This window comes from Diadema setosum, chromosome 20, assembly GCF_964275005.1.
Source record: "Diadema setosum chromosome 20, eeDiaSeto1, whole genome shotgun sequence".
NCBI lineage: Eukaryota > Metazoa > Echinodermata > Echinoidea > Diadematoida > Diadematidae > Diadema > Diadema setosum.
The window spans coordinates 34,745,140-34,761,205 of NC_092704.1; the positions used below are offsets into that span (position 1 = coordinate 34,745,140).

At 39.4% G+C, this 16,066-nt stretch overlaps 1 protein-coding gene across 1 annotated transcript in view; it reads left to right on the top strand.

Annotated features, from left to right (window-relative positions):
- LOC140243636 (tyrosine-protein phosphatase non-receptor type 4-like) overlaps positions 1–16,066 on the top strand; it is a 99,007-nt gene that overhangs the window by 48,240 nt on the left and 34,701 nt on the right. Inside the window, exons 6-7 of the mRNA XM_072323300.1 lie at positions 3,257–3,377; positions 4,882–4,969. Of these exons, the coding sequence (XP_072179401.1) occupies positions 3,257–3,377; positions 4,882–4,969 (209 nt within the window). The remainder of the gene's footprint in view (positions 1–3,256; positions 3,378–4,881; positions 4,970–16,066) is intronic.

Sequence of the window (16,066 nt, forward strand, 5' to 3'; positions counted from 1 at the left end):
AAGGCAACATTACTTAGCAACACCTACGCGCTTTACTCTTGATGAAAGCTAAACTTCGGTAATCTTCGTATCAATGCTAACGGTGATCGGCAGTATCATCAACAGCGCCCTCTACACTACTGGGACTATCTACCTTTCACCCATTGAGGACGAGTCGCGAGTATACTCAGGGCAAGCATTTATGGGAAATGTGTGTCGCAGCAAAATCAAACTCTCCTCAATGGGTTAAAGTTAAGCTGAGTGTCTGAGCACACACAGATGAAACTTGGTTTGGTGCATGTAATTACTATAGGTAATTTTCATGATTTTTCGACACATGCCTATGGATCTGCTCTTTCTTTCCTACTTTTCAGTCAAAACATCCCTATTTTTCGGTCAGAAAGGTTGGGAGGTCTGAATAGGTATACAAATTCTTTCCGATAATTGTACCAAGAGCTGTTTTCCCGATTATCAAGTTAAGGAAGTTTGTTCCATATCTGTTGTATGGAGTGTCGTGCAATTGAAGGTCAGCATGGAGATTTATTCACTTGTGTGAACATCCCTTCTAGAGTCTAAAAACATAAAATGTGATTACAAACAAGTTTTCCTGCAAGTGTGAAACCTGTCGCAGAATAGATACTGTACAGCATGATATTTTCTCAGCATGAAATTGGTTAATGAATCAGAGTGTACAGTTTTTTTGGCGGCACAAAATTTTCACAAATTGCTCCTGGTATTTAATGCACACATAGTGTAAACAAGAACTTTTTGCGTGCATTTTAATTTTGTGAATCTTGGCTCTCGCAAAATTCTTAAAATTAAAGTACATGTGAACATTTATCGTTGCTTTGGGCGACAAGACCTCGTATCTACAAAATGTCAAATGTTCAGGAGAGTAAATTCACATAGTGGCCAAAGCACTACATCAAATTACATATTCTTTCTTTTGGCATGCCATGGTGGCTTCATTTTGGAGGTAAGACAGCTGGGATTTGGGCAGGACATCACGTAACTGATCATCTGACCATTAATCCAAAAAAGTAATTTTCAACAAATTTTGAGATGCAAGGTCTTGTCACCTCAGCAACGTTATGGTTTTACGTTTTGAATCGTGTTTTAAAAGAGGGATGAGATATGTGTAATTAGGTGGGAAAATATGAAAAAAGGAGAAACAGTGGTATAGTAAAGAGAGTTTTAAAGAGGCATCAGTGGTAATTGTGAAGGGAGGGAAATAGATTCCAGAAAAGATTGAGGAGGTTTTTAAGAGAAATAATGTTGAGTCTATGTGGATGTAATGTGAGAGAAGAAGATCTCTTGACAAAGATTCCTCAAAAGACTTCTGCTTTTTGTATGTTTTGAGCAGTGCAAAGTTACACCATGCAAACAAATCCAACCCCTCTACCCACACACAGGGGAATCATGTGTGTGCAGAACACTTATACTGAACAAACAATATACAGCGCTATAAAATGAAATTGAGACGGGTGATGGATCACGACAGAACTAGATTTTCAATCTGGTGGATGGAGAGAGAGTAGATAGCCAGAGGTAACTTCCTTGATAGGGAAAGGGAGAGATGGCATTGGGGGGGGGGGGTGGGTTTGTTGGGGGAATAAGTGAAAAAAAAAGTGGCTTCAAAACTTTTTGCTTGCCCAATTCGGGCAAGCATCCATTCTCATTGTTCAAAAACACTTGCCTGAATTTGATTTCCACTTGCCTTGGACAGTCGGGCAAGTGCTTATGTAGCATCCTGCAAGTTGAGAGACACTAAGACGGCATGCAGTTGGTGGGACTGTTAGCCCGTATTGTAATTAAGTGCAGAGACCGTACATCTTGATCAGATATGAACATATTTTTGGCCTCCACACAATGTTTGTATGGTCTGTGGGTGAAGGAACTTTTACCTCCACACAATGTTTGTATGGTCTGTGGTGAAGGAACTTCGGGATAGATGGTGACTTAGAACAGAAATCGGGAGAGCAGAGGAGGAGTTGTATATTTATATAGATGTGCATATTTGGACTCTTTTTCTCTGCAATACCGTAATTGTGTCTCTGTTTTGATATTAAACACTTGGTAGAGTGGGGATTAAAGGGTGGTCCGATTTATTTGCTACCTGCCGGGGTACAGTCAGAACCACATGTAGCACCAGCTAGTGAATAGATATATGCACTGAAGCATAACACTCATTGGTAAAAGTCAACTCCAGCCGAGGTTCTTTGACTGTGTGTGTATTTACACAGAGATCAGTGATCAGACTATACACAATTCTTTGCAGGAATTCTCGAAAATATCTGAACAGGAGCCAACCTTCCCACTCCATTTAAATTCCCTTGCTGCAGGGTCTTTAAGTGAAATTCCTCAAATGCTATTGTTACAGCAAAGAATTCTCATATGATAAATTCCTGAAGGGAATGCAGTAGAAAGAAGAATTTGAAATGGAATGAAAGACAGAAGGACTGAAGACAGCATAACAGATATATGGGATACATTTTTATAGATACACAAGAAAAAAAAAGAAAGGATTATGATACAAAGACAGACGTTCGAGATGGCAGAAACAATGAATAAAACAGAGAAAAGAGAATTCTTTGAAAAAAAAAAATCACCGAGTGTTTTAACAGACAAGAGTTGCAAGAGATTTGCAGAGGAAGAAAATGGTGATGAATGCATTGTGTATCTCCCACTGTATAAAAAAAAAAGAGAAAAAAAAATCACTCATTATTATTCCACGTATAGAATTCTGAATACTGCAGATTATCTAGTGCACAGGATGCCTTGTGTCTTACTGGGAAAGAGTCATCAAAAACTGGGTGAGTCTGTTCCCTGGAAATAGTGTCCTTAGTGTCCCTTGGCATTCTGACCAGACAAGAACGGTGAAGACTACCTCCCATGTGATGCATATATTTTGCAATCGATGACACCAATGTTTTGATGGAGTGTTTTGAATGCCATGGAATCTTTGCTATGTGGTGATCTTTGTAATGTACCCATGAGCACACCTTCTATGGGACGTACTGTACTTTGAAGTAGGTCAATGTATTATGATTTTTGCATGTATTTCTTCCCCTATTAACATGTATCTCAATTTTATTCATTCTCTTTTCTCGGTCTGTCTTTTTTCCCTGTCTTTCTAATCATGCTCTGCTTTCAATTATATCTGTCTCTCTCACACTCATCTTCCTTCCTCTTCCTTTGTATATCTGTCATTTCAATATCTTTTCTTCATCTCTGTCCTCTTCCTCTTCCTCCTCCTTTCTTTATGATTCTTCTTCAGCTGAGCTTGGAGACTACGACCCCCAGGATCATCCCGAGGGCTACCTTAGTCGCTTCCAATTCGTCCCATTCCAGACACAGGAGTTCACCGACACTGTGCACCATCTTCACAAGGGAAACTTGTGAGTACTCCATTCAACACGGTGTATTCCAATCCTGGGCCCTGGTGTATAAGAGTTGCAATCAAACATAAGTCAGAAAATCAAACATAACTCTGTGAATACTGAATTCTGATTGGCTGATAATTGACTTGTGGTTAATTGCATCTTTTTATGCAACAAGGCCCATTTGCTATTGTATCGTCTGCACCATGACACTTTCATCATCAGTGCTACATGTGTCCAAAGAAAGAGAAAAGTTATGGTGGTAAACATAAAGTTATAGTGTTAATATCACTGTTATTGGAGTGTCACTGCTTGTGGTTGTTTACCTGGACTTAACACTCTTCTTTTTTTTAGATCAAAATGTGCACATTTATTTGATGGAACTGCTCAGAGCTCTGAATCACAGTGAAATAATCTGAATGACTGCAGACTGCTCCAAAATAAACTACATTTGCAGTATCATCACATCCAAAGAGGGTGGCCAATATGTGCCAGTCTTGCATTAAATCTCAGTACATTCTTTTTGAGCTGTGAAAATGTATGTTAGCCAGTGTGACTAGCTAAACTTCAGTGATAGCTGCCCGTAAAACTACACACACATGACTCTGACTATCAGTGTATAATAGATGCAAAGATGAGCCAAGGAAACACTCTATAGTGATCCTCCAGCCCAGCAGGGCAAGCAAGGAATTGAAGGGACCCGATAAAGAGCACTGCCCTGCCAAAGTTCCCTTGAAACTCTGGAATAAACCAAGAAAAGAAATTAAAATACATGCCAGCCGTGTGCTTTCCATAAGTGACTCCATCGCATCGCACACAGAGCTACATGTGGGGGTGTATCGTGTCTAAAGCTTGAGATATTCATCTTGTCTAGAAAGACCAAGAGATGGTTTATTTTCTGCTATTTGTGGCTGCAAGTGTAGTTCATACATGGGTCACACACCACAGAAAGATGTATCCATATACTGTATATAATACACACGGAGTGTAGAGAAAGTGTGTGGAGGAAGGGTAGCACTTACAAGCCCCCCTGAAACACAAACGTTACAACCCTCTCTGTCACTCTTATAGTCCTCATAGTCAACATTTCTTCATGAGCGCCTCTTTCACTGTTGATAGAATTTGAACAGAAGGAATCAAATATGAGCAATGAATGTAATTATTTTACTGTCTAGTTTGTACATGAGTTGTACTCCTTGAAAATTATATGAACTGTCAAACTTGCAATTGATTATGAGGATATCACATTTGTAGATGAATGAGTAAAGAATTTGAGTGAAAAAAGGTTAAAAGTACTTCACATCTATTAATAAAAGCAAACAAGGTCTCTGTGGAATTAGGTGATTATTATGCACGTGGAATGCAGGTGGTATTACAAAGAGTGTCATTGTGTGAAGGCTTTTCAGTGTGAACGGGGCATGGGCTCCTTAATTACGAAGTAATTTTCCAACGTGAAGCAGTCCCCGATCTTCCGTCCCCTAGGCTCCTTCATCTTCCACCATCTTATTTCCTCCCTCGACAGCGGGCAGCTTCCTGCCGATGCCGAGTTCAACTTTCTCAACACCGTCAAGAACCTGGAGCTCTACGGGGTGGATCTGCACCATGCAAGGGTGAGATGAGATGAATTTTATTGCTCTATTAGATTTGGGGGGATGCTCCACCCCCCCCCCCCCCCCCCTTGGAGGAAGTTCTCGGTTTAAATTTAGAACTGACCAGACCTTCTTTGAGTCATGTGGACGGCCTTGGTAAACATGATTCTTAGATCATTCAGATGCAGCAGTTTGTGAACATTATGTTTACAGATCTCACTTTTAAGTCACACATTTTTTTTTCTCTCTCTGCCACAAGTGTAGATCCAGCATCATTATGAAAGGTATAGATCAGTCGAAGGTAGATGTACTTTTGCAAGAACCTTTAGATATCCGCTGATTCACGCAGAGCTGTGTGGAGACTATGACATATTGTCCCTAGCAAGATTATTGTATCTCAGATAAACCATAAGTTCTTTATTTAAAAAGAAAAAATGATTTCAGTTATTGACCATTACAATTCTTAATGTAATCCAAAACAATGTTTCAACATTATTTGATATTAACAGTGATCTTACTTTGCAAGTACTGTACAAAGATTAGAAAAAAAAAAAAGATGCTGTCCTAAATTTATTATTTTTTAGATAAGATGCCGTGTTACGCCAGGAACAATATGGAGATATACTACTATCAAATAACTTTGTACTACAAACTGATGTAATTGTACATTTTGTCAATTATACTAAAGTTTACTTTGGTAAAAATAACCCAATCCTTTTGTTTTAACTTTCTTTAAGCCTACCCCATGGCCACTTCACAGTCTCATTATAGGTTTATTATAGGCCTGATCATTTCAGTGTATTCTACTGGGCATTGCAACATTTTGTCACAAAAGCTTGTTCAGATCTGATAGTTACTGTTTCCTTGGGACATCACAATTTGTGGACCTTTAAAAGTCTCCAGCTCCTGTTTTCAACTTGTAAAGGGTTTATTCTGCATGTCTGTATTTGATAATTAAATGTTGGATTGTTATGGCTGGCGATCCCAAGCAATTGCTTTGGCCAAGACATTATGAGATTTGGGTACCAAGAAACATCGTGTTGAAAACATGATTTTGAAACACAGTTTTGAAACATGGTTTGACAGAGGAGTGTTTATAAGAGCTTATCCCAAGGGTGTTGCTGGCTTGCTCAGGCTGTGCCATCGTGTATCTTACTAGGGAGCTTTAGATTTTGACGCACGGACGTATGAGATGACGAGTGTGCTGGACGTTCTCCTCTCCCCTGCGTCATGCTGAAAAGTAGCTTTAAATTACGCTGGGACGCAACGTATAAAAAATAAAATGGCGCCCCCATATGATCAGTGCATGAAGTAGTTCTCTACGTTGCAAACTTTGCGGACGTAAAAATAGCCCAGTACGCGTAGTGAAAAAATCAGGCGACGCAAGCTAAAAATAAGTCGACTTGACGCGCGCTTCTGCGCACGCTCAGAACATTTTTTTTTTCCCCTCTGAACATCCGTGCGTCTAAAATCTAAAGCTCCCTATTATACACAGCTTGCCCCTTAATAGCAAATTAGATTGATCACATGGGGCATGTGAAACTATGATGTCATATAAACTGTGGTTTCAAATCATGGTTGCATTTATCAGGCTTTCAAAACCTTGATTCTAGTGAAACACCGTTTTGAATTACACTTGAAAAGTGTGTTTTGAAACCATGCTTCAAAAACTGTATTTGTAATCATGAGTACCATTTATATAGCAATATTTAAACCACAAAATACAGTTTCTGAACTATGTTTCTACACTGAAAAGTTTGCTATAAATGCACCCCAAAAGTCAGCTGTGTTGCCAATTTTCTGTCAGAAGAAACTGGGATAAGGACAATGATTTCTGCCCAGTTGTGTGACCCAGTGTGTGGAGACCTAGTTGTGCACTGCCTGGATTCGTTATGTAACCGGCAGCCTCTGCTAAATGGAGGAAGCCAGTTTACTGCTCCTGTGTCCGTCCTTATTTTTGTTTCAGGCTATTCCAAAAATATGCTGGCCTAGCCACATGAGTGTGATTCTACACATCTTTAATAACAAGTGTCCATGCTGACCTATAATAGCAGAGATGCCAAGTGCTTCATTTTGCAATATTTTGTACTGTGTGTTATTTTTTTTTAATGCCACAAATACTGCAGGTTTCATGGAAAATACTGTTTTTCCCATTTTCTATTTCTTAACACATCTATTGCAGAAAAGGTGAAAATAATGTTTTGTTGGGGGTTTTTTGCCAAGAATTTGCCATTCCAGCCCTCAGAATACAGCAGTGTTGTTCACAAAGTTGGCATCCCACATATTAGTGTTGTAGGAGATGCGTATCTCCCAATATTGGAAAAGGTGGAGTCTAATGTATTTGGTCTGGCAGAAATAAGTGGTCAGCCCGATATCTGTGCTCAAACAATGTCTGACTGCATGAATTACCAGTGAGTGACTGCTGTAGTAGGCAATGTGGAAGAAAATACAAATTCACGTCCTGTCAAATCTAGCCTTCCATTACAAGCAAACACGATTGAGTGAATAACACTTGTTAGGATAATAGACCGAGACAAGACGTATCGTGTGTGTGACGGAGAGAGACTAAAAATAGCAGGCAGGCATAGCAAGCATGATAACAGGAATGGAATGAATTGATAACACAGGAAATTTATCAGTTGACGAAATTTTATCAGTATAGGAAATTTATCAGAAGAAGAAACTAAAGGAGAAGAAAAAAGTAAGAGATGGGAAGAAAGTAGAACAGAAGACGAAGGAAAGAAGCATACTTTTTATTTCTATTTCATAGGAACAAAGAAACAATAAGAACTAGAAAAGCACTCTGAGAGCACAGACCTTTGCCAAGCAGAGATCATTTCCACCGATGATCTTGCTCTTCCACAGAGATCAGTGATTTCCACCCATACGTACTAGTATGCATGCTGAAAAATTGCCCAATTTCCCAATACAGAAGCCTTTGTTACGTCATAAACCTTCAGCTGCATGGCGCTCCTCGCCCTAACAGAAACTAGAGCACGCACTTTAGTGCGTGTATAAAAACCTTAAGAATGTGCAGCTTGAACTCCCAAGTTCATTGATCCTACCTGCCAAAATATCAAAAATCTTTCATAAAATCCGTAAAAATTACTGGATCACTACAATTATTTAATCATCTGTTCCTTGTGTCATTCGCAACCTTTTCTGGAGTTTCATTTAAATCCGTGCTCAAATTTTTGAGCTATTTTGCGCACAGACAAACAAACAAACAAACAAACGGTAATGAAAGCATAACCTCCTCCCTTGGCAGAGGTAATAAAGAACCTAGGAGAAAGATGGTGGATGAAATGGTGAAAGGTGATGCTTATTGCTGTGATTATTAATCATTTATATCATAGGAGGCATCATGATTGAAAGTTTGAGTAGGAGAGTTTGGTAACCCTTTTTGAAACTGAGGATATTATACATTGTGTGAAAAGTAGACCAAGCTGTGTGTATGTGATATCATTAAGGAAGTCACCTATCACCAGGACATATCTTTGCACAAAGGCGGGAAGTTCTTTGCAGGAAGTCTTAAATTTCACTGCATTGTGGGATTGGTCCTTTCACTTCTGTTTTCTTCCAACCTGCCCTGGATAAAATACATGATGCCTGTTATATTTTCTGTTTCAGTTTTGATTCGATGCAGCACCAGATTGTCAGTTTGTGTCTATCAGGATTTGAACCAGCAACCTTTAGACCTAGTGCCTAAAGCTTTACCACTAGGCTTCTTCATCCCCTGGATCAGTTGTGTCTCTGTTCACTTCTCTGGAAGTTTCAAGGAGAGTTTATGTTACTACTGGCCAGCAAAACATAAACCATATCTCTGATCGATGTGTTTTGAGACAAAACACTCTGCACTTCCCTTCGTTCACTCATTCATTCGATTTCTTGATTAGCAGATATGATTAATTTTTTGGAGGGGGTATTTCACCATTGCAAGAGTAGCAGCAATGATATGCAAATGTCTTTGAGCGTACTCTTGGCGCCAAAGCTGACAAGCGATCCATCCTTACCGCTTTTCTGCATTTACATTGAAAGATGGATCATTTCTTTCTTTCGCGAAAAACCATGCAGTTTACATTAGGGTATTATGTGTCTGAATCCTATCAGGAAGCCAGACATCCTGTTTGGTTTCCATTCACCCAAGAAAGATGATCGGATGCAGCGTGGAGAATGGAGGAGTATCTGTCATCTCCGTCCAGTCGTGGAGGCGCTGTTTCCATCCCAACGCCGTAAGTCTCCGATCACGACAGCCACAAATTCCTTCATGGGACATTCTCCCCATTCGTCATTCTGCCACGAACACGCTAGCTATGTCATCCATCCCAACTATTGTGATATTCACATATCTTTCCTTCGTTTGATATGTACATAAGTAGGTGGGTGGGGCATGACTGACTACCAGTACTCCGCACTTATGACACATCTGGTATAAGAGAGCTAAAAAGGAGTATGTCACTCTTCTGGAATGCTGAGGTTTGTGTTGTTGGTTTGTGTCTGTCTCCTTTTTTTTTTTTTATGCAACCTCATCCGTAAATCAAAAACTCTTCAATATTCTAGTTACATTTCTGTGTGATTGTTACTTTAAACATGAAAGGTCAGATTCTAAAAAGGAAAAGGGCATTATTTGGAAGCAGTCATTTGGCTCCAGAGGGGACCCTTCCCAACGAGGCCATCATGGAAACATGGAAAGGAATTATGCATGCCAGAAGAATGAATATTTAAAAGCCTTGCAACAATGGATTTACCAAAAACACATTTGCATCAGTGCCCTTTTTGCGTTCAGCCAGTGACGTCTATGAAAATAGATTTGTCATAAATATTGCAGGACCCGAACTTGGCTGCACTTATAGCAAGGTGACCCCCATATTACATTTTTTTTATAGGGAGATAGTGGGGGGTCCCAAGAGTAGAAAAAAAAAAAGGTTAGATTTATCATTAAGGCTTTCTGCGCACCCCATGTCAGATGTTGAGCTGGCTGGAGAGGCCCCGAGATTTGCCTCCGAGAGATTTCACTGCAATTGATGAGGCTGTCTGTTTAAATTGATCTAGACAGTGACATATGGAGAGAAGTATATCCAGGATTGACTTTTGGAGATGAGCTTGTTTGAAACAATACAATGAGAAAGGGGGAGGAGGGGGGGGGGGGGGGCAGATCAAACTGAAGAGGAAAAGGAAAGGTTGCAGAAGTGGATTGCATGTTCACTTTCAGGAGGAAAGTGCATGAAATTGAAGACATTTCCTGCAGACTGAATTTTGGATGACATGTCATAAACTGTCCTTTGTCCCGCAATTGTCTGTTTAATCAAAGAGTAGTCACAGAAATTTACAGAAAAAAACATTAACATACAGAGGAGGCATAGCTTGGATGCCATGGTCTTCATATGCTTTAGGGATGCACAGAGGATGTATTGGTATTATTAGCATACAGTATCAGGCCGACATCAACATTAGCATGCCATGAGTACTGGCAGAAAAGAAGCTTTGCAAATGTATGTAATGTTTGTCCCCTGCATATCAATAATTTGCTACAATGCATTATGTATGAGAGGAGAGAGTACCCTACCAGATGGTGAAATGTGAGATCAAATCAAGCTTTTGAGTGATGAAGAGAGTGGGGGATGTCTGCCTACCTCCAAGAGGAAAGATACCCAAGGCAGGAAGTCATTTTAAATGAAGAAATGATATAGGAGCACTGGATCAAGAGAGAATAGAATCATGCTTAACAAATAGAAAAAGGAAATTACAGCCATTTAATGGTTCGTGAGTCGGTTGCCTCAATGCCCCATGGAGAGTGTGAATGAGTCGTATCAGTCACATTACGGGTGTGAAACTCCTCGTAATTTCTTGTGGTTCGTGAAATGGCATGAATTTTACGATTTCATGACAGAAATATTTCCCTGTGCTCTATTTATGTCGGTGACAGTATTCTGCCTAATTGCATCAGATATATTTTGTTCGTAGACATAAACGAAGATGCAGGAAGTGGAATCCTTCGTGAGTTTAGAGGGAAAAAAGTTATATCTTGAAGGGTTGTTTGGGTGTGAAGTAGAGGAAGATATCCGTGTTAGATGACAAAACGGCTGTCGAGAGAAGGCTGTGAAATGAGAGATGAAATATCATAAATCTTTCATCATATGTCTCATTTTGCTCGAAATTCCACAGATTCCATACAGCCTCTGTCTCTGCCTGTATTTAGATCAACTTGCTTTTATTTTTTTTTATTTTTTTCTGGTGGTTCTCAGTTGATTAATGTCATGGAATGCATAATAACCATAATTTGGCAGTCGACCTAGTTTGTCTTACTCTGTTCGGTCATTTGAAACACTGTCACGTCATGGGTCTTCTAGCTCACATGATAAAGCGAATGATATAAGACCCAAAGTGCAAATGCCTGCAGCAGCAGCTATCCTGCAGCTGTATTCCAGGGCTACCCCTGGCTAATACCCCTTTCATAAACTCATCCTCCTATTATCCGCATAAGAATAATGCGGACAATTCAATAAAAAATGCGTTCACAAACTCTGAAAATAATCCGCATTATTTTTACGAGCGCCCGTCCTGGAAAAGGCGGATAATCGTCATGGTGACTGCACACGTCCCTCCTGCGGGAAAGACAGGTGACGTTTGACCGCACCCCGGCAATTATCCGCATTATTTGGGTTTGCGTTCATAAACTCAAAATCTGGTCCCGATGCTGCTATTATGCGGATAATAGAAGGGTCGAAATAATGCGCATTATTCTATCCCCGCTCCGATTTTACGACCAAATGTTGCGGATATTATCCGCATTATTGAGTTTATGAAAGGGGTATTAAAGTAGTGGGCCCTTTACCCAGTGCCAGGTGGGGTTATTTTGTCCTGGACATCCCTCCTCCCCCCCCCCCCCCCCTGTGATTTTGCATCGTTTAAGAACTAAGACAACTTTTACTTGTACATCCATGTCCCATTGACACATATGCTCCATGTCACATGAGTACCATTCTCATTGCATTCAAAATAATGCATTATTTTGGGTTGCGACAAGAATTGCAACTCCAATTTCTACATTTTTACAACGTGGACAGAAATAAAGCATTATTTTGGGAGATTTGGGTCGCGACCCAAATCTCAATAATTTGTGTGATTTTTTTTTGCAAAAAGACATGAATCTGTACAATGTGAACTATAACTGCAAAATATTTGGAATTTTAAATCCCACAGTACACTGCATGTGTTTTGCCTACAAATGTAGGTGCTATTTTTACCAACTGTGTTGCGCATGATCAATTAAATTGGCATTGTGACGCAGTATAAAGCATACCATATTATTCATGTACATGCTTAGGTAAGCTCTTCGCCAATAAACACGACCCTAGTTTGAAATTTGTTTACAGCGAGAACGATGACTCAAAAAGATGTCACCAAATCGCGATCCAAATTTCAACCTTTTTGCAATGATAATGGTACTATGGTCATAAACCTGTGCTGATACAGTAACATACAAAATCCAAATCCAGATTTCCTTCTCTTCCTCCAAGGCTTCTTGTATTATTTTTCCTATGTTTGAAACACGTTTCAATACCCACTATCAAAATGTGTTTGCAAAGGTCTTTCGGATCGCATTCCTTGAGTTGTTGCGCTTTAATATCATCCCTATCGTGAGTCGAGGGGGTGGCCTTGTCACTGTGCAGCTTCATCGTGCAGTTTGGCCCAAGGAGGGGAGATGTGTAGGTGGCAGTGGGTTGGCGTGGGCCAGCTCCAAAACGACTTCGAGTTCATCATCTCCATAGAACACATCCCAAGAGTACTTTGTGTTTCGGTCAGGAGTTTGGCCTCTGAAGCCCCGTTTTAGCAGAGCCTTTCAAACTAGAGTTACCTTGGCAACATCCAGGTAACATCAAGGTAATCTTTTTTCATCATGCCTGTTAAAACAGTCCCCGCAAAAATGCTGCCGTGGTAATTTTTGCCAAATTCTACCCTACCCAGCGAGGGGTTATTGCCACGATATTACCCTGATGTTACTGCCACACTACCTTGGCAACTCTCCTATTGGAGCGCAACTGTGGTGATATTTCTTTGATACATTCAACCGGCATGTGCAACATTGCAGACAGAGAATGATTGACGTACCGAACTCCAATTGAGTGCATGGATCGTAAACACTGATCTCACTGTACAAATGTAGTTGAGATCAGTGATTGTAACCACGTTTTGTATGTGCACAGTATAGAACAATAGGCGGCAGGGTAGTGGCACCACTGAACACACCCCCTTCATGGAAACCTATGATGTACCCAGGTAAGGTTTTTGGTTTGTGTTTGTTCATACGCTACCCATCACTCTCTCCTGCGGTTTTATTGCCGGAGGCGAGGAATTTTGTTCTTGAACATTGTCGCGACTTTGCCATGGTGAGGTCTGTTAAAACAGGGCTTGAGGCAGTGTGTGCAGACAATGAGCTATTGTTATGCCTGGATGGGTCGTCAAACACTACACTTGAGATCAAGTTTTAGAGGGATTATCTTATAAAGACCTTGGAAATTACTTGGGCAAGATAGCACTATGTTTATGGGCATGTAAGGGGTTTATATAATATACTATAAAGCATAGAAACTGAGACCAGTTGGCAAAGTGTCATATTAATGACATGATGATCTGGTTGTTATTGTTCATCTAAACCAAGCAAATGTATGGTCTTATGTTACAAAATGACCCTAGAAACAAATACATTTTTTTTCTTTTAAGGCCACTTAAGATGGTCACTGTATCATTGCATACCTGATTATCAATACATTTGACCACATTAAACACTCAAAACCAGGTACTATTTCAGTTCACAGGGAAAAACAAAGCAAATGTTATGACAGCACAATTTAAAGTCTTACATAGTTTCCGGAAGTTCCACCATTTGAATTTGCTTGCAATATATCAACAAGCTGTACTAAGAAACTTGTGTGTCTTTTGCAGTATGTCAGAATAACGAGTTGTTTTAGAGTATTATGAGATCAAAAGTGTGAAATAACATCGGAGCACCTAACTTTCATTCTTGAAGTACTGTCCTCGATCAGTAGTGATCTATTAGGTAGAATGTGACTGGTACATTGTATGTGATGTATGAAATGTGCCCCAGCAGTAGTAACTAGTATTGAATTGTATGCAGTTAACAAGCTGCATGTGCGACACTCTTGTGCAGTGATTACTGCTAAGGCCCAATATACAGTGTAGTTTAATTGATGTAATCACATACTGTAAAACATGGTATATTCACACCATGAAATTTTCGCGAATTGGAGCCGACAGCTTTTTTCAGGGCATGAAATTTTCGCGAATTGCCACTGGCATTCAATGCATGTAATGTAGACAAGAGCCTTCGCGTGAATTTTAATTTTGCGAATCTTGGCGCTCGCGAAATTCGCGAAATTAAGATGCACGCGAACATTCCTCGTTTTACAGTATATTGTATTAACCATGATCAAGAATGCTCTGAGATTGCAGTGCTTCTGGTGTACCTTTGTGGGTATTATTTCACATTTTTGTTGTTACCCAAATGAAATGGTGTTACCACAGCAATAGTTCACACATTTCTTTGATGTTTCCATTTCAGAGCAAAAAAATCAACACTTTCTGCAGTCATATAGACACTATGTCTTACCTTTAGTCTAGAGGTTGATGTGCTCTTTTTAAATATTCTCATGTAGTATGCTGTTTAGATGATCGTAGGAAAACAAAAGAGTCTGTCTTGCATCAGTGCAGTTAGATATAAAAGGGGCTAAAATAGGCTGTCTTTCTGATTCTACTTGGAATTTATTAAGAATGTTATGCTGTGACATATTCTGTACCATGAGTAAGGTTATTTTTTTCATACAGATTCATACTTTGTTATACTTTGATCTTCTTGCACACACAAGCAATGCTATAGTCATGCTAAAAATGACTTGTATTAGGTTGCATATCAATGCCATGTGCAAAAACTTCTTGTTTTTCAAATTTTCATGGTTGTCTTTATATCTGTTTGATTTTATACAATTTTGGGATGAGCAGTCGCTGTGATTTTCTTTAATGTTGTCAGTTGTCATTCCATTCAGTGCAATTTCACTGTGCAGTAAATGTCCCTTGAATGGCAAAACAGGCACCCTCTCCCCATTAGACCGTATATGGGTCATTATAAATATCATCAAAAGCTGCAGGGTTTAATTTGTGTTGAGCTCGTGGGGGGGGGGGCGACATGCGCTGTCATTTCAAGCCCCAAGAGTGGCAAACAACCGTTTGCAATGAGTCTCAGTAGGTTTTGGACAAGCTGTATTGACCGCAACATGGTTTCACTTTTAAATGCGTTGCAAAGGAGAAAATGTGAGGATCAAATATTTTCATCTTCGTCATCTTTCATCAGTCTTTGTGAATTTTAGTTTCTGATCACTCTGAATTTAGTTTATATCCTAAAGATGAACTTGAAGAGAGAATGAGCACTCTAAAGGGCTTGCATCATACTTTGCATGGGAAATACAAAACTAAACAAGCAGAGAAAGGGAAAAGCAACTTGCATCTTGTGATACAAGTGTCCTAGCTTTATCATTTTATTCTTAGCTTGTCACTAATAAAATAATCAAGTTGGTGAGTGTATAAGAACATGGAGATCATAAAGGCACCTTTTTGATATCGTTAACATTTTTTAATACCAGCAGTGAAGAATTTTACTTTAGAAAAAAAAAATGTAAGTCAATGTGCATTTCTCCCTTATAATATCTCATTGATAATGTAATTTTATTTTCAATAAAATTTGCTAGCCTGACAACAATTAAAAGAGGGTTTTGATTCACTGGTTTATATTTAGTTTCACGCTCTGTTCAGCTTACATATGCATACTTATACCATTTTATTCCTCTGATATCTGAAACCAATACACATCTCTTCACTGATCTGTTTTGTTTTTGTTTTTTGTTTTTTTGAGGGAAGGGTATAGTTGAGAGAAAGTTAGCCATGTTCTTATCTTAGAAGTAACACTTTTCCTCATTAAGGAAAGTGAGATTTACAGCTTCTTTAGAGTGCTATAAACACAAGGCTGTTGCTCATGATCCTACATAGGACTTATAAGATTTCACCCACTGGCTCTAATTTGGTACATACCATGTGAGAAGTGAG